Source organism: Sorghum bicolor, chromosome 2 (assembly GCF_000003195.3).
Source record: "Sorghum bicolor cultivar BTx623 chromosome 2, Sorghum_bicolor_NCBIv3, whole genome shotgun sequence".
Lineage (NCBI taxonomy): Eukaryota > Viridiplantae > Streptophyta > Magnoliopsida > Poales > Poaceae > Sorghum > Sorghum bicolor.
The window spans coordinates 73,296,909-73,324,406 of NC_012871.2; the positions used below are offsets into that span (position 1 = coordinate 73,296,909).

At 43.4% G+C, this 27,498-nt stretch overlaps 2 protein-coding genes across 2 annotated transcripts; one reads left to right on the forward strand and one right to left on the reverse strand.

Annotated features, from left to right (window-relative positions):
* On the forward strand, positions 18,371-20,109 carry LOC8060688 (F-box only protein 13). The gene has a single exon (XM_021454023.1). The coding sequence runs from the start codon at positions 18,633-18,635 to the stop codon at positions 19,869-19,871; it is 1,239 nt and encodes a 412-aa protein (XP_021309698.1). The 5' UTR covers positions 18,371-18,632; the 3' UTR covers positions 19,872-20,109.
* Positions 22,557-27,377, reverse strand: LOC8079194 (alanine aminotransferase 2). Its single transcript, XM_002463142.2, has 15 exons — positions 27,010-27,377; positions 26,603-26,653; positions 26,277-26,327; positions 26,121-26,186; positions 25,970-26,031; positions 25,336-25,414; positions 25,156-25,260; positions 24,896-25,006; positions 24,481-24,618; positions 24,214-24,288; positions 23,980-24,100; positions 23,715-23,869; positions 23,565-23,639; positions 23,130-23,333; positions 22,557-23,028 (listed from the first exon to the last, which is right to left on the reverse strand). Exons 1-15 carry the CDS (start codon positions 27,223-27,225, stop codon positions 22,912-22,914), a joined length of 1,626 nt encoding a protein of 541 aa, XP_002463187.1. The 5' UTR covers positions 27,226-27,377; the 3' UTR covers positions 22,557-22,911.

Below are 27,498 nucleotides of genomic sequence, written 5' to 3' on the forward strand. Positions count from 1 at the left end.
CACTGACTATAGATGGCCATCGGGTCATTTAAAAACTTGTCGTGTCTTGTCGTGCCATGCCTGCCCCGGGCCGCGCCGGGTCGGGCCATGCCATCACCGTGCCTCGTGCCGGGGGTACGGCTCAAGGCACAGCGGGCCACCAGGCCAAGGTCGTGTCAAGCCAGCAGCAGGACTATATTTCTTTTTTAAAAAAAATAGCATGCTACATTTCTTACCAGACCACTCAAGATAGATGGATGGGCCATAAGGCTTACATTTTCTTTTTTTTTTAGAATTAACAGGCTATATTTTTTACTAGGCCATTAAGCACCGGGCCATCGAGCCGTGCCTGAGCCATGCCTCAGTCGTGCCACGGGCCACGGTGGCGGCCCAGGCACGGTCTGGTGCCTCGGGCCGTGCCGGCCTGGGCCCGGTAGCTACCGGGCCGGGCCATGCCCGGGCCGGACCAAAATGCCGGGCCACAAGCCGGGCCAACGGGCCACGGCTGCATGGCCACATATAGTAGCCCCAAGTTGCAATAAGAATAATAGTACCACTATTCAACAAAGACGTAGCCAAGCCTTCCAAGTTTGTGGGGGATCATGCACTGCACACCTCATGTATACCTCTAAACAACGATTCATTCTTTTAGTGAGTGCACACCTCATGTATAGTTCTAAACAATGTCTTCATCCTAGATATGCTAAGCGCATGCCAAAATTTTAACTCTCAACACTTCCATCATCAAATACATATAACAAACATGAACTCAAAGATTTCCACTTTATCACAAATTATAGGAATTCCATGATGTTTTACATGGTAAAAGGTGACACATTCTCTCTTTCTCTCATTTATTTATTTATTTTCTAAGTTTTGTTTTTCTGATTTAAAGTATTTAACATTTATACCCATTGGAAAAATATCAGAGGGGGTAACAAAAGGAACAAGTAAAAAATGTTGTCCTAGATTGAAGAGATTGATAAAAATGGAACTCACACAAAGGATTGACCATGACTTGAGATAAAAAATGCCTAGATTAGAGGAAAGCCTAGAAAAACTACAAGAGACTGAAGAGTGAAGAGGTGTACTGACAACAAATGGTACCTCAAAAGTGGGTGCTGAAATAGGATTCTAATAATATTTTTTATACTTGTGAGAAAATGGTAAGCACAGAAAGAAAACAAATCCAAATCTAAAGATAAGGGTGTGGAGAGTTGACCCTGTACAAATCCAAAGAATTATTTATGACTATTACAAACACCTTTTTGGATCTTAGAACAAACAATGAGTTATAGTGAGGGCAAAAGCCTAGAATGAAAGTGAAAAGTTATTAGAGCAAGATAACTTCATTTTGAGCCTTCATTTCACTAATGAGGAGGTCAAGAGGGTCAATTTTTACATGGAGGACTCTACTCTTGGCCCTCATGGTTTCAACGTTTCTTTAACAAATACTATAGTGATGGTATTTATAGGGGTATACTCAATCAACATGGATACTAAAAAAATATTGTGTAGCTCTGAATGGATGTCAAAGCCCAAGATCAACTATCACAAAAGTGAAATGGTGACATTTGGCATGGAGGAGGAGGAACAAGATTTAGTGGCCAACATGTTAAACTGCAAAAGTGGGATGATGCCAATCACATACCTAGGGTTCCTATTAGTGATAGATACATTGGGATCCAAGCCATAAGCCACAACCATGAAAGGGGAGAACATGTCATTAGTCAACTAACTTATCTCATGGGTATCTTCTACTTTAAAAGAAGGAATACATAATGAAATGGGTAACATAACATCTTACTTTTTTTCAAGGGGTGATATAAGCAAATTTTAAGTACCATATGATGGAATGGAAAACCCATGCATCCCCAAGGACTATGGGGCTAGGGATCCTTGATACCAGGAAGATAAACACAACTCTTTTGTTAAAGTGGATCTAGAGGCCATAAACAAAGGGAGAGGAGGATTTGGTCTATTCTATCTTAAAGAAAAAGTAACTTAGACACAAACCCATAGTGTTATGTTTACCTGCAGGGGGTCTCAGTTTTGGTATGGGATGAAAAAAAGTTCAACATGACTTGAAATGGAGAGCAACCTTCAAAGCCAATGATGGCAAGAATATTATCTTCTGGGAAGATGTGTTGTTGAGACAGGTACCACTAAAGCTTATCTTCCCTGAGCTATCATGAATAATATCTTCTCGGAAGATGTAGGCTCTTAGATGTACCACTTAAGCATATCTTCCCTGAGCTAGAACAAATATTATCTTCTGGAAAATTGTGTGGCTCAGAGAGGTACAGTTGAAGCTTATCCTGACAGAGCCATATAGTATTTGTGGGGCACATTTGATTATGATTGAATGTTGGGATGGAGAGAGGAATGGAACATCAACTTTAGGAGAGCCTTGAATAAAAGGCAAGAACTATTACTCATTTTCTAAGAGGTGCAATTAAATGATCAACAAGATGACAAATACTCATCGAGATTCATGTATATGATGCTAAAATTTAGAGGAGTTAAGAGTAAGAGGATGAATAAGCTTTGGAAAAATGAATGCCTTTGAAAGTGAATGTTTTTTATTTGGTTAGCCTTGAACAACAAAATTCAAATAGGTGTAGCTCTAAAGCAGAACAACAGAAAATATAACATTAATTGCTAACTTTGTGAAGTTCTTGAAACAGTTGATCAAGGCTTATTCAATGGAAAATGGCAAGTTTTTGTTGGATAACATATAAGGAGGTTTTGGGATGGGACAAAAACCCCTCCACATCAAATGAGTTAAGGGTCACTGACTGCCTTTAAATTCAACAAACTATAATATCAACCCTTTTTTACTTTTGTTGTTATGTATGGGGTTGTGGAATATTAAAAATAGAATGTCTATTAAGAAAAGTATTCCCAAAAGATCCAATTGACATGTTGTACCAAATTTCTACTCTGAAGCCGAAATAAGGTGCAACAAGAAGGTGAAATAAGGTGCAACAAGCACAACATATATAGTTTTGTATGGTAGGAGGCTAGAGTCCTTAGTAGATGGAAATGTGGAACTTGACCACGTTCCTTATTCTAGGAACATCGTTCTAGCAACATTCATGTTCTTAATTCAGGAACATCTATGATCCCTCGTTACAAAGTACCATTTGAAGTTCCCGTTCCTTTTTTAGATCATGGCTGCTAAGGGTAAACTCTAGTCGTTGCTTTCCCGCATTGGCATTCTACAGTACTCATTTTCAAGCTGGTAACCCATCTTTTTTTTAACAAACCTTTATGCTTTGCTTTTTATAAAAGCCGAGAAAACTTTTCTCTAAAAAAAACGTCGATACTCAATAAAAAGAATACGTTCTCCGTATAATTGGATGTCGCTTGTAGAGTAAAACAGGCCGAGCCCATGACCTGTGACTGTGACTTGGACACTTTACAGCTACACTGCCCTCGCGCAGCCCAGATATCTTTATAGAGAATCATGAGGCCCATCTGAGAGCATATGAGGCGCACAACGAACAAAGAAGAGAAGGCCGAGCAGCCATCATCAGCCCAAATCAACCCATGACTGCTGCTTAACAAAAAAATTCACTGATTAGAGTAGGATCCCGTTCAAAGTAACTCAAGTTTGGTTCAAATTTGAACTAATTCCTCGATAACTTGAACCTAACCCACAATAGGCTTTCAATTAAGGCTCTGTCTTCGCCAAATTATATGTTCGAGTCTCCTTGGAGAAACCACTGCCGATTCCATCGCTTTGGTTGAAGAAGTAGTGCCAGTGTTCGGCTTTAACAGTTAACACTGGGCAGGTCAAAACTCCCACGACCATGCAAGTATTGCCTTGCCTCTAGGATGCTGGCAAAAGCAAGCTGCAAAAGAACCCGAGGCCAGGCAGGCGCCCAGGCCAGCTATCCCATGCATGACCATGGTCCATCGATCCAGTGGAGTAGTGGACAGTGGACAAGGACAATCTAATCTGTGCGTGCAAGGCTGACCGGAACAGGCGGCCCACCGGCCTCGGGGAAGGAGAAAGGCAAAAGCGACGAGCTCTGCTCTGTTCGGCCGGCAGTGTCCGTGTGTGTGTATCAGCAAAAGTCGCCGCCCCTCCGGGAGTCCGGACACCGCCGCTGGCCCCTGCTTCTTCTCCTTCCGTCCTTTCACACTCGCATCTACTACGACAATGGCACTGGCAGCAGGGAGCAGCATCGCTCTCGTTCCGTCGCCGCCACCGGCCGGCCGGCAGCAGCGACCCGTCCACTCCACTCCACTATACTACTACTCCTAGCTGCTGGTCTGGAACCCCGGCCGGCCGCCGTACTCGCCTCATGCACTCGACGATGTCGCGCGGAGCGAGCTTTCTCGCCAGGGGGTCTCGTACGACGCTGCTCGCCTTGCCGGCGACAAGAGTGTTGTGTGGTGTGGTGTGGTGTGATACACGCAACGCAACCTATTCCTGCGCTTTTTCTAGCCGGTGCTTTGTGTTCTTGTAGACGCCATGATTATGGTTTCTCTCTGTAGTCTGTACATGACAAAACTGCATAATCATAGTTAGCGTAAATGACAAAAGTGTAGCCTACTATGTACTGGTCGTCTCTGGTTCGCTCCTAAATCCTAATTATGCAGTGGAAACCTCACTAACTTTATCAAAGGCACTAGCTAGGTATTAGAGACTAGTAGCTAGCTAGAGAGTGTGTTCGTCAGGCCTGAGAACAAAGTTTGGAAAGATACGTACGACATACATATATACAACAAAATGCGCGTGGTTAGGGTTATAATTGCGCTCGCTCAGCCGGCCTCAAAGGCTTAACCGTCCTCCATGTGTGCGCATGAGCATGTCTGCGTGTCACTGCATGCTGTTGTTGGCTCATGCATGCAGGCTCCTAGCTAGCTAGCTCCCGGGTGCGTATAGTATAGTACTGCATCGCTGCAGCCGTAACACCAGCTTCGTCTCTCAAAAGGCGCATGTTTTTGCGTTGTTGTTCGTAATAGAGGAGCTGCTGTGGAGCAGTGCTGAAGCTGTTCAAAGAGAGTGATGTGTGTGATGAGTGAGCCCAGTTGGGGATATATGTTTGCAGTAACTAGAGCAGCACGGCCGGGCTAATAAGGCTGTGTCGTCGTCACTCTCAACTCTTCTCATCTTTACCTGTATCCAAGGCGAACAAACACCGAGCAGCACTTGTTCAGCGGCGGTTTAGCGCCTCAGCTTGCATTGCTTTGTTTGGCTTTTGCAAGTACCTAGGAGAGGAGAAGCCGGATTCCGTCTTTGTCTCACGTGTGACGCCAGCTATGCATCGCGTGCGCCCCATCTCGGCACAAACATAAATTACATTTTCTTACCACATGCAGGGCATGCACCTAGCTCAAGATCTAGCGGCACGTAGTACTGCACGCTCGTGCATTTCCTAAGTTTTACATTTTCCTTTCTCGGGAACTATAAGCTCAGAATGAAAATTGTTCGAGAAAAAGTTAAACCAACAGACCACAAATATGCTGTCGGCGCTTTTTTTTCGTACTCTTTCCACTTCAAATTGTACTAGATCGGTTTAGCATTGGTTCAAGTTAGATTTATCTAAATATGATTAAGTTTATAAGAAACAGATTAACATCTACGGTATCAAATATATACACTATGAAAAATATTTTATTCGGGTATCAAATGAAATTAATTTGATGTTATAAATGTTTGATACATTCGTCTACAAACTTGATCAAAATTAAGAGAAGTTTAGCTTAAACAAAGATAAAATTATGAACAATTTGGAACATCATAAACATGTTTCAGCATCCATTGCTATTAACAATAAACAAAGATATTCACTCATAAGTCACATGGCTCTGTTTTGCTTACAAGCACACATGCATATGGTTAACCATATGTTAAATAGACTATAGTGGACTAATTAATAGTTCAAAAAAATCATTGTTGTATAAAAATTCATTCCAAATATATAGTCTCTCCGGATCGTGTGAGCCTGCGAGATGAGCACACGCTATCCAGTCCCATAACAAGTAACCCCCAACTCCATGTACCAATAAGCCTCACTTCTTTTATTGAGAAAAAACTAGCGGGGGAATTCACTAGCATGTACTCCCTCGGTCTGACATATATGAGATCTGCATTTGTGCTAAGTCAAACCATATTGACTAAACTAAGCCTATATTAGCATCTACCACATCAAAGAGACAAATTATAAAAGATACATGGGAAGATTACTTAGGGCCTGTTTAGATTGGAGATGAAAAATTTTTGGTGTCACATCGGATATGTCGGAAGGATGTCGGGAGGGATTTTTAAAAACTAATAAAAAAATAAATTACATAGTTCGCTAGGAAACTGCGAGACAAATCTATTAAGCATAATTAATCTGGCATTAGCACATGTGGGTTACTGTAGCACTTAAGGCTAATCATGGACTAACTAAGCTTAAAAGATTCGTCTCGCAAATTTCAACCAAACTGTGTAATTAGTTTATTTTTTTATCTACATTTAATGTTCCATGTGTCCAAAGATTCGATGGTATGGATAAAAAATTTTTGGATGGAGAGCTAAACAGGGCCTTAGCACAACTGAATTTATATTTCAAGCCCAGGGGAGCACAGAGACAAGTCTTTTTGTCCTATGATGCACACATGAAATCTCTACAACTAAAAATTATGAAGAAGACTCATCTACAACACTCATGGTGAAGTCACAACTCTCGTCTCTTTTACTGTGCCATGATAAACTATCCCATCAACCCAGACCCACTCACCCATACATGCAAAATTGTTTTACCAAATTAAAAAAGTCATAACTCTTAAATCGAAGATATAAATTAAATTCTGATTGCACCATTAAATTTCTTATAACAAATCCTTCAAAACAAGATCACACATGAATATATTTAGATAAAAATTTATTAATGAATATTTATCTCTACAACTAAAAATTATGGAGAGGACCCATCCACAACTCTCATCCCTTTGATGGTCTTTTTTTACTGCGCGATAACACGCTATTCCATCAACCTAGGCCTCACTCACCTATTCATGCAAAATTGTTTTAGCGAATTAAAAAAAGTCATAACTTTTAAACCAGAGATATAAATTAAATTCCGATTGCACCATTAAATTTCTTATAACAAATCCTTCAAAACAAGATCACACATGGATATATATTTAGATAAAATTTTATTAATGAATATTTATCTTATAAAGATAAAATATTTTCTTTTATTAAGTAGAGACAATATTCTAGGTTCCACGGACAATGTCCTGTCTTTGTAAAAAAATGTTATCGATTTAGAAGAATAGTATTTTGGTTTTAGGTTTATGAAACTGATATTACAATATACATAAAAATACATAAATACATGACATGGATAAAAATAATAATAAAATCTAGAGCAAAAGACATAAGAAAAAAGTAAAACACAAAATGGAGAAAAATTTCAAATAATGTCAAAGGGTTACTTTTCAAATATCGTAAATGTATTTATAGAACATTAACACCACTAAATATTTCATAAAACATCATTAAATATACTATAGAACATCACATCTATTATAGATTACATGTATACTAAGTGAACACCATAAGAAACATCATAGAACATCACATGTATACTACGTAAACATGACATAACACAACATAAAACTCTATATATATACTACATAAACAACATATATAGAAAATAAAAATAAAAAATAAAATTACTAAGAAGAAAAATATAAAAACAAACATGATTAACAAATGAAAAAAGTGCATAGATCAAATAAAATAAATGAATAATTTAAATAAGGATAAAAAGAATATTAAAATAAAATATACTATAAAATAAGAATGAATGAAGAAACATAGAAAACCTGAAAAGAAAAAAAAGAAAACTAAACAGAAGCAAGGAAGAACAATAAAAATAAAACCAAAAGAAAATGAAAATAAAAAGTAAAATTAAAATAAGAAAAGAATAAGGAAAGGACAGGAAATAAAATAAAATTGAAAAACAAAAACTAAAAAATAAAGAATATAGACAGAAAAAATAAAATAAAAATGAAGAAACGTAGAGTATTTGGATTTTAAAACCCGTAACAACGTCGGGTATTAACCCTAGTACTCAAAACGTCACTAGCCCGAGGAAATGTATCCATGTCACTCTCCTCTTCTCGCCAATCTCATATTCTCATGTCCTCATCTAAGAATTGTTGTACTCAGGAGGTTGATTCCAGTGATCCTACGGCTGCCCACTGTCGTGTATCACAGCGGATGCAAGGCAAAATACTAGCGGCGGTGCTCCCATGCTTCCGGTGTCTATGGCCTTGTTTACTTCCCAGAAAATTTTGCAAAATTTTTCACATTCCTCGTCATATCGAATCTTTAGACGCATGTATGGAGTATTAAATATAGACGAAAATAAAAACTAATTGTACAGTTTGGTCGAAATTGACGAGACGAATCTTTTGAGTCTAGTTAGTCCATGATTGGACAATATTTGTCAAATACAAACGAAATTGCTACAGTGTCCATTTTTCAAAATTTTTCGGAACTAAAAAAGGCCTATATCTCTCCCTTCGCCTTCTGCCCCCTTATCCAAAACACCAACAAAAAACCTACAGATCAATTGCAAACATACCCGAATACTACTATAGTTGCTGATTGCAGTGGGAAAATGACCGGTCCAATTGCACGCGTGCGTGATGCTGAGATACAACATACAAGACCTCTAGTTCGAGTTGATTAGGTAGTTCTATTAGCATTTCTCGGGTCCTACAATAGTAGTTGTTTTTTTTAAGTCAAAGCGGTCAGCAATTAAACCTGTTGCATGCGAGTATGCCTACATGTAATCGTCTATGTAACACCGTGTAATTTAAAAAAAAAACAGACAATAGCTGTTGTGAGACCCTCAATTTTTTTTCTTGATGACCTTAGGTCGAAGAACATGGTTTAAAAAAATCCCTTCTAATTTTCATAGGTTGTCTTTTTTTTTTAGGTCCAAGCGTTCACAACAATTAAACCAATAGGCAGTAACTATTGTGACACCCTCCACTTCTCTCTTCAACATCCCAAGTAGCGCGGCCTGTTTGGTTCCTTTTGGTAAATTTTAGCTAGCTAAAATTATTTTAGCTACTCTTAGATGACTAATGGAACTAAACTATTTTAGCTTTTTTAGTTAATGTGTTTAGAACTTTAGCTACTAAGAGCATCTCCAAGAGATTAGCCAAAAATACTAGCCAAATTTACTGATTTAGCTACTCTCTAAAATAGATTTGACAAAAAGATATTAGAGTATTCCAACAGACTCTGCAAAAGGATGGCTAGTGAGGTAGACTATCCAAAAGTAGAGAGCAAATATGGTGGGATGAAGAGCTACTAAATTTGAAGAGTCATTTACAGAGTTTGTTGGAGACGTTTTTCCTTCAATAATAGCCAAATATATCTTTAGAAAATGATTTGGCTAGTCTCTTGGAGATGCTCTAAAGTAAGTAAAGTTTAGCTACCTAAAATTTAGGCCTTGTTTAGATGCGAAAAGATTTTGGATTTCGCTATGGTAGCACTTTCGTTTGTTTGTGGCAAATATTGTCCAATAATGGACTAATTAGGATCAAAAGATTCGTCTCGCGATTTACAGTTAAACTGTGCAATTTTATTTTCGTCTATATTTAATATTTCATGCATGTGACGAAAGATTCGATGTCACATGGAATCTTGAAAACTTTTTGGTTTTTGGGTGAACTAAATAAGACCTTAGCAAGAGCAACCAAACAGGGCCCAAATCTGTTGTGAAGTCCTACATTTTTCTGATGGAAGCCGAGCTGGAGAACACTTAACACGGTCACTGCCGTTCTAATGCATGGCGTTGCATTATCCTCTGGCTCTTCCTATGCCCGGAGCTAACAAGATTTTCGTTATCTTTTTTGGGCCGGGGAGAGGGGTTGTTGTAGTACTGGATAATGGCGTGGCGGCTATTGACGATGGATGAAGAACGACAGGATACGGACAACGTCGTCTCGTGCAGTCACGTCGGCTTTGTCTTTAACTGTAGGTGTATCTCCCTCCGCCAACGCCGAGGCACGGCCAACACACATAACACAGATGGGCAGAGCTGCGCTGCACGGGCACCGCCGACGCCGCAGAGGGGGGCGCTCGCTGGACGCAGGGGGGAGATGGGCAGAGGGGGGCGGTCGTTGGACGCCGGGTGATCTGATGGAGGATCGATAGCAAATCTACGAGTCCGTCGAGCACGAGCACGGAGCACCTGTGGACTGTTAAGGTTGCTTTCGTCAGTGACGCTGTGCGGTGCATGTCTGATGTCTCTGTGAAGTCTGAAACCTGAATGCATGGGTCGGGTCGTGTCAGGGGCTCACCTCTTTATCTTTAGTCCGAGCTGACGTGTAGGAGTACGAGCTGATGTGTACGATTGCACAGTGCTCGCCCATGCGTTTGTATATGTCGTACGGACGCAGCATCTTTCTTGGTTCCCGGCAAGTTTTGGAACGATCCTGCTGGCTGCGGCATGCACATGACCCCTGCCTCATTATCATTCGCGCTCACATGCACGGGTTTTCTCCTACTAGGAGGACATGTTGGTAGTTAGCGGTAGGCTTAACAACAAAGGTCTTGTTTAGTTGGCAAAAATTTTTATTTTTGGATACTGTAGCATTTCGTTTTTATTTGACAAACATTGTCTAATCACGGAGTAACTAGGCTCAAAAGATTCATCTCACAAATTATAGATAAACTGTGTAGTTAGTTTTTATTTTTATCTAATATTTAATGCTTTATGCATGCGAGCAAAGATTCGATGTGACAGGAAATCTTAAAAATTTTTACCAACTAAACAAGGCCAAAGTCTGTCGGTATTAGGCCCTGTTTAGTTTCCCACCCAAAATTTTTTCATCCATCCATCGAATCTTTGGACACATGTATGAAACATTAAATGTATATAAAAAAAATAAACTAATTACACAGTTTAGTTGAAAATCGTGATACGAATCTTTTAAGCCTAGTTACTCCAAGATTAGCCTTAAGTGCTACAGTAACCCACATGTGCTAATGACGGATTAATTATGCTTAATAGATTTGTCTTCCAGTTTCCTGACGAGCTATGTAATTTGTTTTTTTATTAGTTTGTAAAAATCCCTTTCGACATCCTTCCGACACATCTAATGTGACACCCAAAAAATTTTCAACTTCAATCCAAACAAGCCCTTAGGCACAAGGAAGGAAAACCATTGGAGCGGCACCCCACCATTTATCTTCATTTTGAAGGCCGCAGTAGAGCATTAGGGGAGTTTCATAACTCAATTTTCTAAGACTGTCTCCGGCATGCTACCCATAAGGTGACTCATATCCAAATTAGGTGATGCACAATAGTTTAAGAGCAAAAACTCACTCTCCAATGGAGCAGCCAAACATAGTATGCATTTTGTGTTGCCTCCGACGAGCAAGGCAAATATGCGTCTTCTTCTCTCCTCTTTGCATCTCCACGGCTAGAGCCCACCACCACCGGAGCCGCCTAGCCATGGCGGGCGCGGGGCTGCTCCGCCTCGCCGCCCTAGATCCACAACGCGGCGCCACCCGCCCCTGCTTGCTAGTCCGCGCCCGCCCCGTGCTCACCGGTCCGCGCCCGCCCGTTGCTCGCCAGTCCGCGCTACCGAGGCTAGCCTGGATCTCGCCGATTCGTGCCCCGAGGTTGGCCTGGACTTGCCGAGATGGAGAGAACAGAGAGGTCTGGAGCGCGCGGTGGTGGTGGAGCATAGGCCGCCGGGAGTCAGAGTTAAAGCAGAGGGAGGGAGGGAGACGCGTCGGTGGTTCCGAGCGTGTGTGTGCGGGGCAGGGCCGAAGCTCGTGGTGAGATGGAAGGCTCGGCGCTCGGTGCTCCCCTGCTCGGTGCTCCTTTAGGAGAGAGGAAGCAGTGGTGTTTGGGGCAGCTGCTCGTGCTCTGTTGGAGAAGCTAAGATTTGGATCCTTGACCCTTTCACTGTAGGCGACCTATTCTATGGAATTGGTCTCATATTTGGGTTGTATTTGTTAGAGATAGTCTAATATACCTATATTTTAGAAAGAGTAAAGTCCACCACCGGTCCCTAAACTTGTATTAGTGTGTCATCCCGGTCCCTAAACTCACAAATCGACCGTTTAGGTCCTCGAACTTGTTCGTCTGTATCATCTCAGTCCCTAAACTTGTTAAGTTATGTCATTCCGGTCCCTAAACATAGAAATCACCCGTTGAAGTCCTCAAATTTGTTTAGTTGTGTCATCCCGGTCCCTAAACTTGATTTTGAGTCTCATCTGGGTCAAAACAAAGCGATCTAAAAACTCTATATAAAAAATAATTCATAACTTTTTCATATGAACTCGAATGAAGACAAACTTTATATCAAAGTTGTAGCCCTTAATGCGTTCTACAACTTTGTAGTTGAAATGTTTTTTTATTTAAAGTCATTTAATATCACAAAATTTAATTTTAAATTTTAAATTTCTAGATCTAAAAACTTTCAAAAAATATGTTGGGACCTCAAAAGATTTCAATTTAAAAACTTTTCAACTACAAAGTTGTAGACCGCATTGTTTACTACAAATTTGATATAAAGTTTATCTTCATTTGAATTCATATGAAAAAGTTATAAATTATTTTCCTATATAGAGTTTTTAGATTCACCCTGCTTTGATCCAGATGAGACTTAAAAACAAGTTTAGCGACCAGGATGACACAATTGAACAAGTTTGAGGACCTATATGGGAGATTTCTAAGTTTAGGGACTAGGTTGACACAACGGAACAAGTTTAGGTACCTAGACGATTGTTTTGTAAGTTTAGGGACCGGGATGACACACGCAAACAAGTTTAGGGACCGGTGATGGACTTTACTCTTTTAGAAATAATATATAAGAGTTTCATCTCATAAAACTCACTAGCTATTTGATCTCTAGAGCCGAGCAGCGCTACAGAGCAACTGGTTTCGGTGCACTAGATAGTGTATAAAATAAAAAGGATCTTGGAGGTCCTATGGTGTGAAACAAACACCGGAGGCCATATTGGAGTAACAAAAGAATCAAATAAAGATGATTAAGGTAAGAAAGATACTGCCAGTGGATTACCAGGGGAAAATTTTTGGATTTAGCTACTTACAGTACTTTCGTTTGTATTTAGTAACTATTGTTTAATTATAAATTAATTGGACTCAAAAGATTTATCTCGAAAATTATATATAAATTGTATAATTAATTAGTTTTTTTATTTATATTTAATACGTTTATGAAAAATGAGGGGAAATTTTGCAAAATTTTTACCTGAGGTGGGTGGCACTGCTACTGCTGTGGTGGAAACAGTACGCAGTTGTACTGCTGCGGCAGCGCCCTGAGGCAGGGCAGGTGAGGTCCGTCCAAGCGTAGCATGATTATGGCGTTGAAAACTTTAGCCTGGGCGGGTATCAGAATCTGAGACGTGCCGTCGTCTGCCTGCCCTGCCCTGACTGACTGACTGACTGAGTCGCTGAGACGGGCGGTGGGCACAGTCAAAGTGGCAGTCACACACGCTGGTATTGGCATTGGCAGCGCTGCGCCTCCCTCGCCGCCTGCCCGGTCCGAACCATACGGACGCATCGGATGCTGCGGGCCCGCCAGGTCCCCTGCTCACAGAAGGCAGGCGGCGGCAGGGCTGAGCTTGCTTGACCGGCTCGCGTCGCACTGCTGCTGCATTGCATGCAACGGACAACGGTACCATCAGCCCGGCTGCTTGCTTCAGGGTGAGTTCTCAATTTTTTTTGTTTGGAATATTGTAGAGTAGCATTTTCATTTATATTTTATAAGTATTATCTCAATCATAGAATATCTAAGTTTAAAAGATTTATCTCGTGATTTACACATAAATTATACGACTACCTAAACTTAAAAGATTTTATCTCGTAATTTACAAATAAACTGTATAATTACTTTCTCCATACTCAAAAACTTGATGTCCTAAGCAGGATGGACGTTTTCATAAAACCAGACGTTCCGGGCTCACAGCTATGGAGTTGGGCCTTGTTTAGTTGCGAAAAAATTTTGGATTTCGCTACTGTAGCATTTTTTTTCCCTTTATTTGACAAATATTATCCAATTATGAATTAACTAAGATCAAAAGATTCGTCTCGTGATTTACAGACAAACTGTATAATTAGTTTTTGTTTCGTCTATATTTAATGCTTCATGCATGTGCCGCAAGATTCGATGTGACGAGGAATCTTGAAAACTTTTTGAATTTCGGGGTGAACTAAACAAGGCCTTGGATGTGTTTCCCTTCGGTTCGCTTCGACTCCTAGGCCGTTTCACTCTCCGTGGCCGCCATCACTCGGTAGCTGTCCTTCTCCAACAGAACGCGCGCGTTGTTCATCTCCAGCCGAATGCACAAGTAGTTGTTCATCTTCTTGTCGCCGCTTCAAGGTTTTAAGGCCCATGGCTTCGACGATGGACTCACAACCGTCAGATGGCGCTGCTGCACGCACAAATGGAGCTCGACTCCGAGAGAGCACTGGACTCTGAGATGGCATCGGAGTCCGTCGAGGTGCTACCGTACTCCGACAAGGCGATGCAGTGTGCTTAGGCCTCGTTTATTCGGTACCGTGGCAATTTTCGTTTGTTTGTGACAAATATTATCCAATTATGGACTAACTAGGATCAAAAGATTCGTCTCGTGATTTACAGCTAAAGTGTGTAATTAGTTTTTGTTTTCGTTTATATTTAATGCTTCATGCATATGCCGCAAAATTCGATATGACGGGGAATCTTGAAAACTTTTTGCTTTTTGAGGTGAACTGAACAAGGCCTTACTAAATCTAAAGGTGCCATGCAAAATTAAGAGAGGACAAAAAAAAAAAAAGTCTGTTGCCACCGGGAGTCAAACCTACATCACACCACTCAAACCTAAACTCACAAGCCGGTTGATATTGTTTACTTTAGAGCGCCCGCAGCTCTATTTATTAGGAGTAAATATAAAAAACTAATACCTAGTTAATGACTATTTGGTAACCACAGCCTATCATAAAACGTTAGGTTTTGTTAAGTATAGAGAGAGTAGTTTTTTTGTTTATATTTAATATAATATGCATGTATAGTAAGAATCGACGTCACAAAAAATTTTAGAAAGTTCTAAGTTTTTGGCTGAACAAGGCCTCACTGGGGGTGAGCGAGTGATGTGTTGACGTGCTGTAATGTTTCTGAGACACTTCTACACTGTACAGTACTCCTACACCAGTGTGTACAGTAGTTTGCTCGGACCCGTAGAGTGTGGAGCAAACAAGGAGGCCCCCACCTCGTATTCGGTTGGGCAGGCCCCGCCCATCCATTTGACTTGCGCAAAAGCAAAAGCTCACCGATCCATGTCGAGACCACACACACACATGCATGCAGACCGCCCGGGCCCGCCCCGGCCGGCCCACACACGAGACGAGGATATATAGGCTTTGTTTAGTTCCTAAAAATTTTGTAAAATTTTTTTAAATTCTCCGTTAAATCGAATCTTTAGATGTATGTATGAAGTATTACATATAGATGAAAATAAAAACTAATTGCACAGTTTGGTCGGAATTGACGAAACGAATCTTTCGAACCTAGTTAGTCTATAATTGGACAATATTTGTTAAATACAAACTAAAGTGTTACTATTACTATTTTGTAAAAAAAATTAGAAGTAAACAAGGCTATAGAAAGAGGAGATTCCCGCTGCCGCTGCCCCTACGACTACGAGGAGGTGCACGCAGGACAAGACGAGACGTGCAGCAGCCGAGCCGTGCCTCTTGTCGCGTCGCGTCGCGTCGCGTCGCAGTCGTGCCTGCACCTGCACTTCTGCCGTGCCGAGGACAAGGAGGAGGACGGGACCTTGCCCGCCTGCCGCCGTACGTCCGTCCGTGGTGTACGCGCCCAAGTAGCATGGATGACGAGAACGTGTACAGGAAGTCTGCTTCCGATTCGGTGCACCGACGTGTTTCCTCTCCGTTGCGTTTGTGCGCACCTTCCGGCCCGTCGTGCATTGCGTTCTTGCCCGGGCGCTCCTCCTCGCCTCGGTAGTGTCCCGAGCGCCTGTTGGTGTTGCCGAATCAGAAATTGTGGATGGACAATGGCATATGTGGCGATGCCCAGGAGGCATTTTAGCCTCGTGATGAATCTTCTTGATCGCCTTAAGACTTTGACACTTAAAAGACTTTTTTATTGGCTTGTTCAAGACAGAGTCCAATCTGGGTCTGAACCTTAAGGAGAAGAAATAGAAAGGGGGTCACAAATGCATTCTTTGTAGCATAGAGGAAGAAACAGTAAGGGAGCCGCAATTGCATTCTTTGGAACACAACATGATCCCGTGTCCTTTCAATGTAAATCAAGTCATCTGGTCTTGCATGAATGAAGGTTTGGTGTGGGTTTTTGAAACTTTAATCCCATTGCATTACACACATTATTATGACAAAAAAATCTTTATTTTAGCTACTGTCTTATGGGATTTGTGGAACTAGGTGAATTCTCCGCGCGTTGCTGCGGGAATTTTTTTTAAAAATAAATCATTATATACATAGCACTACTATGCGGTATTTAGTCTATTATGTATGTACACATATTAATTTGACTTGCATGTATTTTATTGTATTAGATCTAGTAAAAAATTGCTAAGCTAATAAAACAAAAACTAATATTTAGTTACATTATAGAGGAATTAATTGGTGATGAAACAAATAATGTATGTACATGACTTGTATGTGAATATATTAAAGATTTAAAGTATTTCACATGATATAGATGACATGGTTATTTTTTATAATTAATATGAAATGACATGGACTTAGTGGAGAATGATGTGGACATATTGCATGAAGAGATAAAATATTTAGTGAATTACTTAGTGAGGAATGATGTGAACATCTTGCATGAAGAGAGAATTTATCTAGTGGGATTTAGCTTTATAAGAGTTATAGATGTACGAAATAAAATAGAGTGAGAAAATTTTCCAAAAACATCACTACAAAAGTCTTTTCTCATTTGCAGACATAGAGAATCATCTTGAAGAAGGCGGACTCAAACTAGATGCTTACTACGTAGTCCCCATCCAAAATAAGTGTCGTTTTCGCTTTTCAAGAAATAACTTTAATTAAATATATAGTAAAAATATTAATATTTATAGTCAGTGGCGAAGGTGCGTTCAGCTTGGCCGGTGCCAATGCACCACGGTAAGAGAAAATTTTCCACTAGCTAGACAAAATTTCACCATGTATTTCTACTAAACTATATATGTTTCCTTAGTTGTGCACCACCATGGATTTAGACCTGGCTTCGCCACTATTTATAGTATATAATTAGTATCATTGGAAAGATCTTTAAGTCTAGTTTTTTAACAAATTTATTTAGAGATATAAATATTATATATATATTCTACAAATCGAGTCAAACTTTTAACATAAAAACCTAAACACAACGATTTTTTTAGGAAGAAGGGAGTACATCACTATAAAAGTCTTTTCTCATTGACGGTTGATGACTTTTTGGAGGCAGTCAAGAGATATCGAGGTGGAGGGGCAAATCTGAAGTTGGGCCTTGTTTCATGAAGAGAGCCCCCCCTCTCTCTCTCTTGCTCAAACCGACAAGTTAAAAATCTTTCAAAAAATTTAGACCTTGTTTACTTCCACCTAAAAATCCAAAAATTTTCAAGATTTTTCATCACATAGAATCTTTAGACGCATGCATGGAGTATTAAATATAAATAAAAATAAAAATTAATTACACAGTTTAGCCAAAATTTACGAGACGAATCTTTTGAGTCTAGTTAGTCTATGGTTGGATAATAATTAGCACAAACAAACGAAAGTGCTATAATGTCGTGAAATTTTTACTATGGCCTTGTTTAGTTCACCCCAAAAATAAAAAACTTTTCAAGATTCCCTGTCATATCGAATCTTGCGGCACATGCATGAAGCATTAATATATTTGAAAACAAAAACTAATTGCACAGTTTACCTGTAAATCGCAAGACGAATCTTTTAAACCTAGTTACTTTATGATTGGACAATGTTTGTCAAATAAAAATGAAAGTGCTACGGTGTCAAAATCTAAAAATATTTCGGATCTAAACAAGGCCTATACCAACTAAACACGGCCTTAGATGGAATTATGGCATCGAGGTTGTCATTTTCTTGCACACAGGCGTGTGCTTCGGCCCTCGGCAGGGCTGGCCTCAACTGCAGACAGAGACAGGGAACAAACGACCGGCAGCCTACTACGCTACACGCTCGCTGGTGACGCGACGAGTCCACGGCCGCCTCGCCCCACCACCACCACCACCACCACCTCACGCCGGCCCAAAGCCGCGGCGCCTTTCTCTTTCCTTCCACCCGTGCTCCGCATGTCAACGCGACGCGAACAAAAAGAGCCCCCCCCCCCCCCCCCCTCCCTCTCCCTCCACCACCGGTCCACCGCTGCCCTGCCACACAACGAAGGTTCGTTCCCTTCCCACCACCACCGTTCCTCTCCTCCGCTCCCGCTCCCGCTCGTATAAATCCAGCGCCCCTCGCCGCAGTCGCACCACTACTCCCACTCCACCTCCACTAGTGTGTAGTGGCTCTTGCTTGGATTCCCTCCGGTCTCCGCTCCGGCTCTGCTGCCAAGCTCTTCTTGTGCCTCCTCCTACGCTATTGACCAGTGCGTCCACTCGCCCGCCTCCTGCGCCGGGCATGGCGGCCACGCTGGACGGAGCTGCCGGAGGCAAGAAGCGCAAGCGCGCGGCGCCCGGCCTCGCCGACCTCCACGACGACATGCTCGAGCGCGTGCTCGCGCGCCTCCCGCCGGCCAGCTACTTCCGCCTGCGTGGCGTCTCCCGCCGGTGGCGCGCAGCCGCGGAGTCCCGCACCTTCCGCGCCGCCTGCGCGCGCGTCACGGCAAGGGACCCATGGTTCCTCATGCTCGAGGACCCCGACCACCAGTACCAGGACCAGGACGAGCGGCGGCCGCGCCCCGCCGCCGTCTTCGACTCCGCCGAGCGCGCCTGGGCGCGGTGGCGTGGCGCGCCGGGTCCCCTGCAGCCGGTGGCCGCCGCGGGCGGGCTCCTGCTGTACCGCGACCCGGGCACGGGTGACCTCACCGTGGTCAACCCGCTCACGGGCGCGTCCCGCGCGCTCCCGCCGCCGCCGCCGACGCCGACGCGCGCGCTGCAGGCTGTCGCCATGTACGGCTCGCCGTACCGCGTGGTGCTCATCTTAGGCGAGCTCCCGGACCTGTCCACGGTGGTGTACGACTCGTCGACGAACGCGTGGGGCGACGAGGCGGCGCTGTCCCGGAAACCGGCCGAGGACGCCGCCTCGTCCCGGGAGGAGCGCGTCGCGGAGGCGGACGGCGACGACACGGTCTACTTCCTGAGCAAGTCCGGCGACGTCGTGGCCACCACCATGCAGCGGAGCGCGTCGCGGCAGTACTCGTCCGCCGTGGCGTGCCGCGAAGGAGGAGGCGGCGACGCCGTGGCCTACTTCCTGAGCCGCTCGGGCACGGTGGTGGCCTGCGACCTGTCGCGCCGCGCGTTCGCGGAGCTGCCCCGGATCCTTCCCGCGTACCACGAGTACTCCATCGACGTGGTGGCGTGCGGCGGCGCCGCCTACGCGGTGGTGCTCTCGGAGTTCCTCGACGCGGCCAGCCTCCGCGTGTGGGAGTTCGCGGGCGGCGCGTGGCGGCAGGTGGCCGCGATGCCGCCCGCCATGGCGCACGCCTTCCGCGGCGCCAAGGCGGACGTGAACTGCGTCGGCCACGGGGGCCGCGTCATGGTCTGCGTCAGCTCCAGCACCGCCGCCGGCGCCAGCGGCTGCTTCATGTGCGACGTCAGGACCAACCGGTGGGAGGAGCTCGCCGGCGGGGACGGGGACGCCGCCACCGGCTTCGTGGCCGCACTGTCGTTCGAGCCGAGAATGGAGGCCGCCGTCTGAGTCTCATCTCGTGGACCTGGAGCCTCCAGCAGCATTGCCGGTTTCTTTCCTGCTGAGCGTGTAGTAGATTGTTTGGCGGCATCCCTTGTGCCTAGTGAGCGTGTAGTGTGATCCCCATGATTGTTCGCGTGTGATTTGAGATGGTTTCGTCGTGTGAATCAAATCACCGGGCCTGTCCGTCGCTTCCATCGTTCGATGCGTGTTGTGGCATTGTGCTGCCGGATTCTGTCTGACCTCACCTCAGCCTGCTGTCGTTTCTTGAGCGTCGTGCCACTGGCACAACCGAAACCGAGCTCTCAATCAGTCAATTGAGAGCTCACTTTTCCTTCCGAAATTAGCAGATGCCAGATGCCAGTTGTGTGAGACAGATCCGGTTGATGATCATATAGTATACTCCTAAGCATCACGAATCAGCCTACAATCACCAATGACAACGTATAGTGGCCCTGCGAAGTTTGCAGAATCAGGAAGAGCAACGAGAGCAAGAACAAGACAGGCAGACGCACCAGCAGGCCCTGGCCTTCATTTCAACGTCTCCTCAGATCAGGTCATGAGGCACGCAGAGGAGAGGTTCTTCAAAAGCTTGGCCACCCGCGGCCCTGTAACTGCAAGGAGAAGCGGAGCACCAAGCAGCAAACCAGCGGCGGTGCTCGGTGCCTTTTCCTTTTTGCGCGCGAGTGCAAGTGCAAGTGCAAGGCCACCATGATGCGGAACGGATGCGGTGCTCGCCCATGCAACAGCGAAAGCGCCCTTCGCTTTGCTTTGGAAGCGGTCTGCTCCTCCCACTGACGCCGCCCGCCCGCCCGGCACCGGCACCGGCACCGGCACTCCGGCACCAGCCGGCCCCGGTCTCCTCTCCCCGAGAGACACGGCGGCCGGGCCGGTAAAAGTCGTCAGTCACGGGCATGACACAACACAATCCTTGTGGGGATATCGCCGTCTCATCTTGCTGTTCGTTCGTGCTGGCTTGGCCAGTGGCCACTGCCGGCCCGGCCTCCCTCCCTCTTCCTCTCTTTTTTCATGCTCCATGTGCTCTGTTTGGCCACAAGCCAAGCTCGCGTCTGCTTTTGCGTGGGATCACTGTGAATGAATCTGTGGCCGTGCAATGCGAGGGAGGAGTGCCTAGTGTGCGTGTGCGTGGCTGCGTGCTTTTCTTGTGGGATTTTTTTTTTTTTTTGGCTGCTTTGCTTGCTTTGAGGCGTAGTGGTGACTGGTGTGGTGTGGGTGTGGATGAGCTAGGGGCTGCCTGCTCGTCCAAAGCGTGCTTACGCCTTTAGTAGTTGCAGCCTCTCGCGGAGGCCTAGCTTTTTATGATCCTGCCCCGTTTCCGTTTGGATTTCTTTTAGCCAAGAATTAGTTACTGCAGTGACCGGTAATCCTATGCTAGGGGTCTCCCCTGTTACACTTACACTGACGGACTTACCAACAGCTTCTTTTACACTGCCTGCTTGCTGCCATGGTGAGCTCTGAATTGTTCCGGGTCACTGAATTCACCATGCATGCGTGGTGCCTGAACTTGAGACTGACAGAGCTTTGCTTGCTGCTTTGTGTTTGTGGGCAAAAACTTGAAGGGGACAGGGAATCATGAGCTTGTGGATGCAATGCAATGGGAAATATGATGGAATGGTTGACAATGCGGCGAAGGATTATATTTACTATCATTGCGCTTACATCTGGCAGCCACCGATGCGTGGGGAGGGACAGCGAGCAACGCAAAAGCCACAATCCTCTCCTCTTTTAGATTGCTACAAAGTCTAGAGCTAGCTTATATAGATCAGTTGGTTGAGGGTATAGATGTATGCCCAGACTATCCACAGGTTCAACTCATCGTCGAGTTAAATTTTGGTGCCTAGTTTCTTAGGCCTTGTTTAGTTTATCCAAAAAATCAAAAACTTTTCAAAATTTTCCGTCACAATAAATTTTGCGGCACATGCATAAAGCATTAAATATAAATAAAAACAAAAAAACTAATTATACAGTTTGCTTATAAATCGCGAGATGAATCTTTTACTCCATGATTAGACAATGTTTGTCAAATAAAAACGAAAACGCTACAGTGTCAAAATCCAAAAACCTTTGGATCTAAACAAGACCTTAATATATATCAATATTAATATTAATATTAACAAATTGTCACCTAGCTGTTTCAGCTTTTTACATATAACGTCAACGAGGGGATGGCTACGTGTTGTGGCCCATTGTTTCCTGCGGGGTGTGCTGCGAATTTTCCTGAGTTGCTACGGTTTGTCAATTAAGCAAGTGGTCAACGAAAATATAGGAATTGTAATGATGTGCGGCTAATCGTGATGAATTTTCAGAAGCTAGATGCTTGCTAAGCAGCACGACTGCACTACTGAAGCAGGCAGAGCTGATCCAGGCTGGGCTGAGGCGCTTTTGGGCCCATCAGTGCAGGTGTCCGAAGGACCACCTACACAGGCATCTACTTAACCCTGGAATTGGAGCATATCCTGGCTGATGAAGCTGAACATTTGCTCAACTCAAAGAGTGTTGTTTTGAACAAAATCTAACAAAATCTCCACTCCATGCAATAGTCATATCTGGGAGAACAGTAGGAGTAGATGCAAGTTCGAACCTTACAGGCTGACGCTCCTAATGGTGTCTATACCTGTAGCAATGTCAAATGGGCAGAAGCAGAACAGACAGCCAGTCACCAAACAGATCACCTGGACAGTAAAGATTCTCCGCCTCGACACAAGGCAGAATTTCAGGATGCGCCGAGACATTTCAACTTCTCAAAATTCGGGTATGTTTGTACACATCAGGGCTCAGAACCTAGCAGCCTAAATATACTTCTCACAAGGCAAACAGAAGCATGATATGCAGTGCCCGAGATTCTGTAAGGTTTCATAGGATCTGCCTGTAACAGAAGTTAGGATGGTGTTTGGTTGTAGCATCCATAGGACGATGAGTGGGGGACACCAATTGACAACCTTATTATTTCAACAGAAAAATTACAGGATGCCTTCTGGCAGGAAACTGATGGTATGCCAAGAGTGAGATGGACGCAGGTGATGGATACTCAATCACGGAATTCATCCATGAACTTCTCGTGAAACTCCTTGAACCTAGATATTATTGCTGGTATTTTGTCCTCCTGCGGCAGTATCGTGCATCTGAAGTGCCATGTTCCAGGGACCTTCACAGTATCACATCACAAAGTTAAATCCACAAAACAATGTGTCAGTGCAAGTTTAATGATGCTTTTAAACAATTTTCATAAGCATTGAGATCACCAACCTGTCCAAAACCAGAGCCAGGGACAACAACAATCCCAGTGGCTTCTAGTAGGCGTTTAGCATAGTATGCATCTGGGGCAGTGCCAGCTGCTTGGGCAGCTCCAATTGCCTTCTGGGGTAAATGAAGGCGTGGGAACAGATACATTGCACCTTCGGCTTTATTGCATGTAATACCTTCTAAACTATTGAATGCTTCTTCCAAAGCCTGTGATAAATACGAATATGTAACAATAAGCAGGTTCTTAAAATATTCAGGGAAAAAATATTTATGTTGTTTTGCATATATTAATGGACTACTCAACCAGGGGTAGCTTATTATTATTGACATTTTCGTATTAGGTCTCTAAAGATGGAAGGGAAAAAGTAATACATTTAGACTTGCACTTTCAGCCTGGTACAATCAACCAATCTTAGAAGGGGCAGGAGTAGCACAAACCTTTGCACGCCGAGCCAATGATGAAAGGATACCATCCCTCTCTAACATGAAGGATTCAAAGGATTCATCCCCAGCCTGTGGAGGTACAAAATATCTTAGTTACTGCCATCATTGTAGTACTTAAGAGTGTCCTAAGCATCCTACACTGACCTTTGGTGGGTTCATTACAAGGCTAGCAAGAATTTGCCCTGAAACATTGGAGCATAGATTTACTGATGCCACCTTGTAAATTTGTTCCCGTACTTCAGGACTGAATCCAGTTATCTCCATATAACCACCTCGTTTTCCACATTCTCCGTAGAAGCCTAGCAGTGGTGCAGCACAAAGAGTAAGTTTTAAAAAGAAAAAAAAACTAGGAGAGGCAAACAGAATCGGACTATAGAGCATAGAACCACCCGAGTTTGATTTTGATTACCTTTAGAAACCGACTGGAATGATACCAAAGGAAGATCATCATCAGTGTATCCCAGTGACCGTGCAATTTTTTTGAATGAGTGGAATTTCTTATCTTCAACATATACATTTTCTTGGTAAACCTAGAGGGGAAATGGATAAATAAATGGTGTTAGTACACATACCATGTTTAAGTGTGTGAAACAGCTCATGGGCATCGTTATGGTGAAAACGTCAAACACAAGTTCTGACTCACCTCATCCGCAAGAAGAACAAGTCCTTCATTCTTGCAGAATTCGACAATTTTCTTTTGGTTTTCCTCAGCAAGAACCTACCAAGATCATAATTCTTGTAAAAAATGGAATAGGATGCCATTATTTGTCTTATAGGTAATTATTTTATCCCACCTAATATTACAACATGTTAAAATTGTAATCTGCAATGCCTTATGAGGTATATTTTTCCTAATGAGAATCATGCAAGATCTGCCATTTTTGCATGTAACAAATAGACAAATAATTACCTGTCCTGTTGGATTCCCTGGATTTATGACAACAAGCGCCCTCACAGTGATGCCCTTAGATCGAGCCTCCTCCAGTTGTTTCTTCAGTTCATCAACCTCGAGTCCCCACCCTGTCTCTTCATCAAGGTAATAAGGAACCTGAAAGAAAATTTGTTCACAAATTAAATTGTCAGGCATACAGATCATATTACTGCAGGCTCGCTATGTTAGTAGCATATAACAGCAGCCATGCATACAAACCAATTTTGACTGGTGATGATCGATTCACTAATCATTATGAAATGACTTTACTGAACTCAGTGAATTATATGAAGGATTTAACTCAAATTATTGCCTAAAACTGCAAGTTGAGATGACATTGATCTGATTCAACAAGCAATAACAAACAGCACAGAAGCATTGTCACAGAACATACAAGGGAACCACCGTGAAGAGCAATCGATGCAGAGTACAGTGGGTACTGTGGAATAGGGCAGAGAATGCCATCCTTCTCAGAACTTATCAGCAACTGCATCATCATGTGCACCTAGTTGAAAAAGAAATTACACTATATCAGTAACAAGGGCAAGCTTTGTCCATATGTACAGTCAGCTGATTACAGCTAGTCAGATGAATAAGTTCTTATTCCACATAAATTGGACTACCACTGATCAAAAGAAGATATGTAGTACATACTGCTGGGCTTGCTCCATCTGTTAGGAAGATGTTATCTCCGCTTGCGTGAAACCCATCACGTGCAGCAATTCCAGCAGCAATTTCATCACGTAAACCTTTTACACCCTGAAATAGAGAGAAACATGAGTGACCAAGCTCATCCAATCATAGCAGCATTCATCAAGTGCATTATATATGTACCTGACTATGGCTATATGCTCCTGTCGCTCTACCTGGTATCTTCTCTAGAATTTGCCATGCTCTCTCTATAGCATCTGAACTGTATGAAAACATAAATATAAATCAACATTCTAGGCCCGCAAACAAATTGTGTAGTTAGCCACCTACCTAATAAATGATTAGCTTAGTGACTAGGAAAGGTGTTTAAAAATAAACATGTCAATATGCAAATGTTCCTACATATTCAAAGGGTTCAAGAGAAAGCTCAAGTGCTTATGACAAAACACTGGATGACAGTTTCTACAGATTCAAAGGGCTTGGAAATTTCAGAACTAACTTATACCATCTACATAAATTGAGTTCTCATTTCTCATGAGCCACAACATCATGTGTTCACCACAACAAAAAAAGGTTTCTAAAAGATTAAGTACTTTTGTCCCCAAAACATGAGCAGGCACATAAATGGTTATGCTGAGCAGTTACTAAACTTCTTATACTTGTCTCTTACATGCTGACATAGCTCTAAAACAGAAAGTTGGTTCTTGTCATTTTAGATTATTACTAGGCGTGTGGCCTAGCATATAGTATTAAAGTCAACTAACCAATTTAGCATTGATTTACTTGTGCTTATCTAATATTAAATTCTTGCATGTACCTGTACAAAGCATGAGTTTCGCTTTTATCCAGCAGAGCTGGATGATCACATAAAGAGAGAACCTGAAAAGCCAGCATAAGCTAGTAAGCAACCATGAACATTCCATCGGTAGTTACATCGAATAAACAAAATTCAAGGAACAGAAACTCACTTCTCTGAAATAGGTAACTGGTTGTTGTCCAAGTGATTGGGGATTTCCAATATTACAGTAGAGTATCTGCCATTAAAATAAATAGATGTAACAAACTCCATTGACCATCGGAAACAATAAGTGTAGAGATGCAGTTCATGGGATCCAAATACAAACCTCGTCGAAAGGAAGTGATTCTGGATTTTTCTGCAATTCTTGTTGTAAGTTCTGCAGAAGGAAAACAAGATCATAAACCGAGTCCAGCAGAGCTGAGTCATATTTAAAACTATTATAGATAGTGCATTCCTTTCATATAATAAATATAAGGTCATATCACCTAACCCAGGACTATTCCTTGTTTCTCCCGACTTGAAGTAACATGGAGTAGAAGTTGATTTACTTTTGAATTAAGAACGTGGGGTAGCAATAAACATCTCAAAGTTACTCGAGACAGCAAATTTACTATCGGTTATCGTTTCTTTTTAGTTTCATAATTGACGTACCTGAGCATGTGTAACAATCTCTCCCCGAACTGCATATTCACACTTCAAGACCTGAACAAACATAACAAATAACATCAATTCAGGGTGATTTGCAGGTTAAAGCAACGATGCATTGTAGAATTCGCATTACTACTAACCCCTCCCAATAGTGCTCACAAGTAAGCCGTTTACTTCGATCTCTTACCCATGGACTGATGGACGGACACTGAACTCCCAACAGTTTTTTTTTTTTTATCAAAACTCCCAGCAGTTACAGTACGAACAGAACAGAGCAACCCAACTAAAAGCAGCAACACGCTTTCAACACACACTAACAGAGATCGAAACTTTCCATCGCCCCACTAGTCGATCAGAGCAATCCAAACAAACTAAACACAGGAATCAGAGAAGGGGCACAAAAGCGGCACCTTGGGGTTGATGGTGTTGAGTGACACTGGCGGCGCGCCGACGGCCGCCGTGGACATGGCCCTCGCCATGGCGGCCGCCATCGCCGCCGCCCCCACCGGGGCGGCTGGATGACGCGGCGCCGGAGCGTGAGGCGACGGCGCTGCTGATCTGGACGCCGCGCCGCGCAGGGACGTGGCCACCGCACGGCGCGCCCTGTCGGCTGCGAAGCGGCGCATGGCGGCAGCGGCGATGCAGGGATGGCGACCGAAGACGGCGCTCAGGCGGGGGCGCGATGGCGTGATGCTGATAAGTGGGATTAGGGAGGAAGGCCAAGTGTGAATTTTCTATCTCACCGCGGCTTCCTTTTTCCCTATTTGTTCTAGCGGGTTTTGCGTTCTCGGCAAGAAAGAAACGAGGCGTTCCCGGTTGAATTTTGCTTGGCCAAAAAGACAAGGCGCGATCTACATTTGTTTTAGTCAGGCTCGAAAAGATTTATTTCTTGGAAAGAA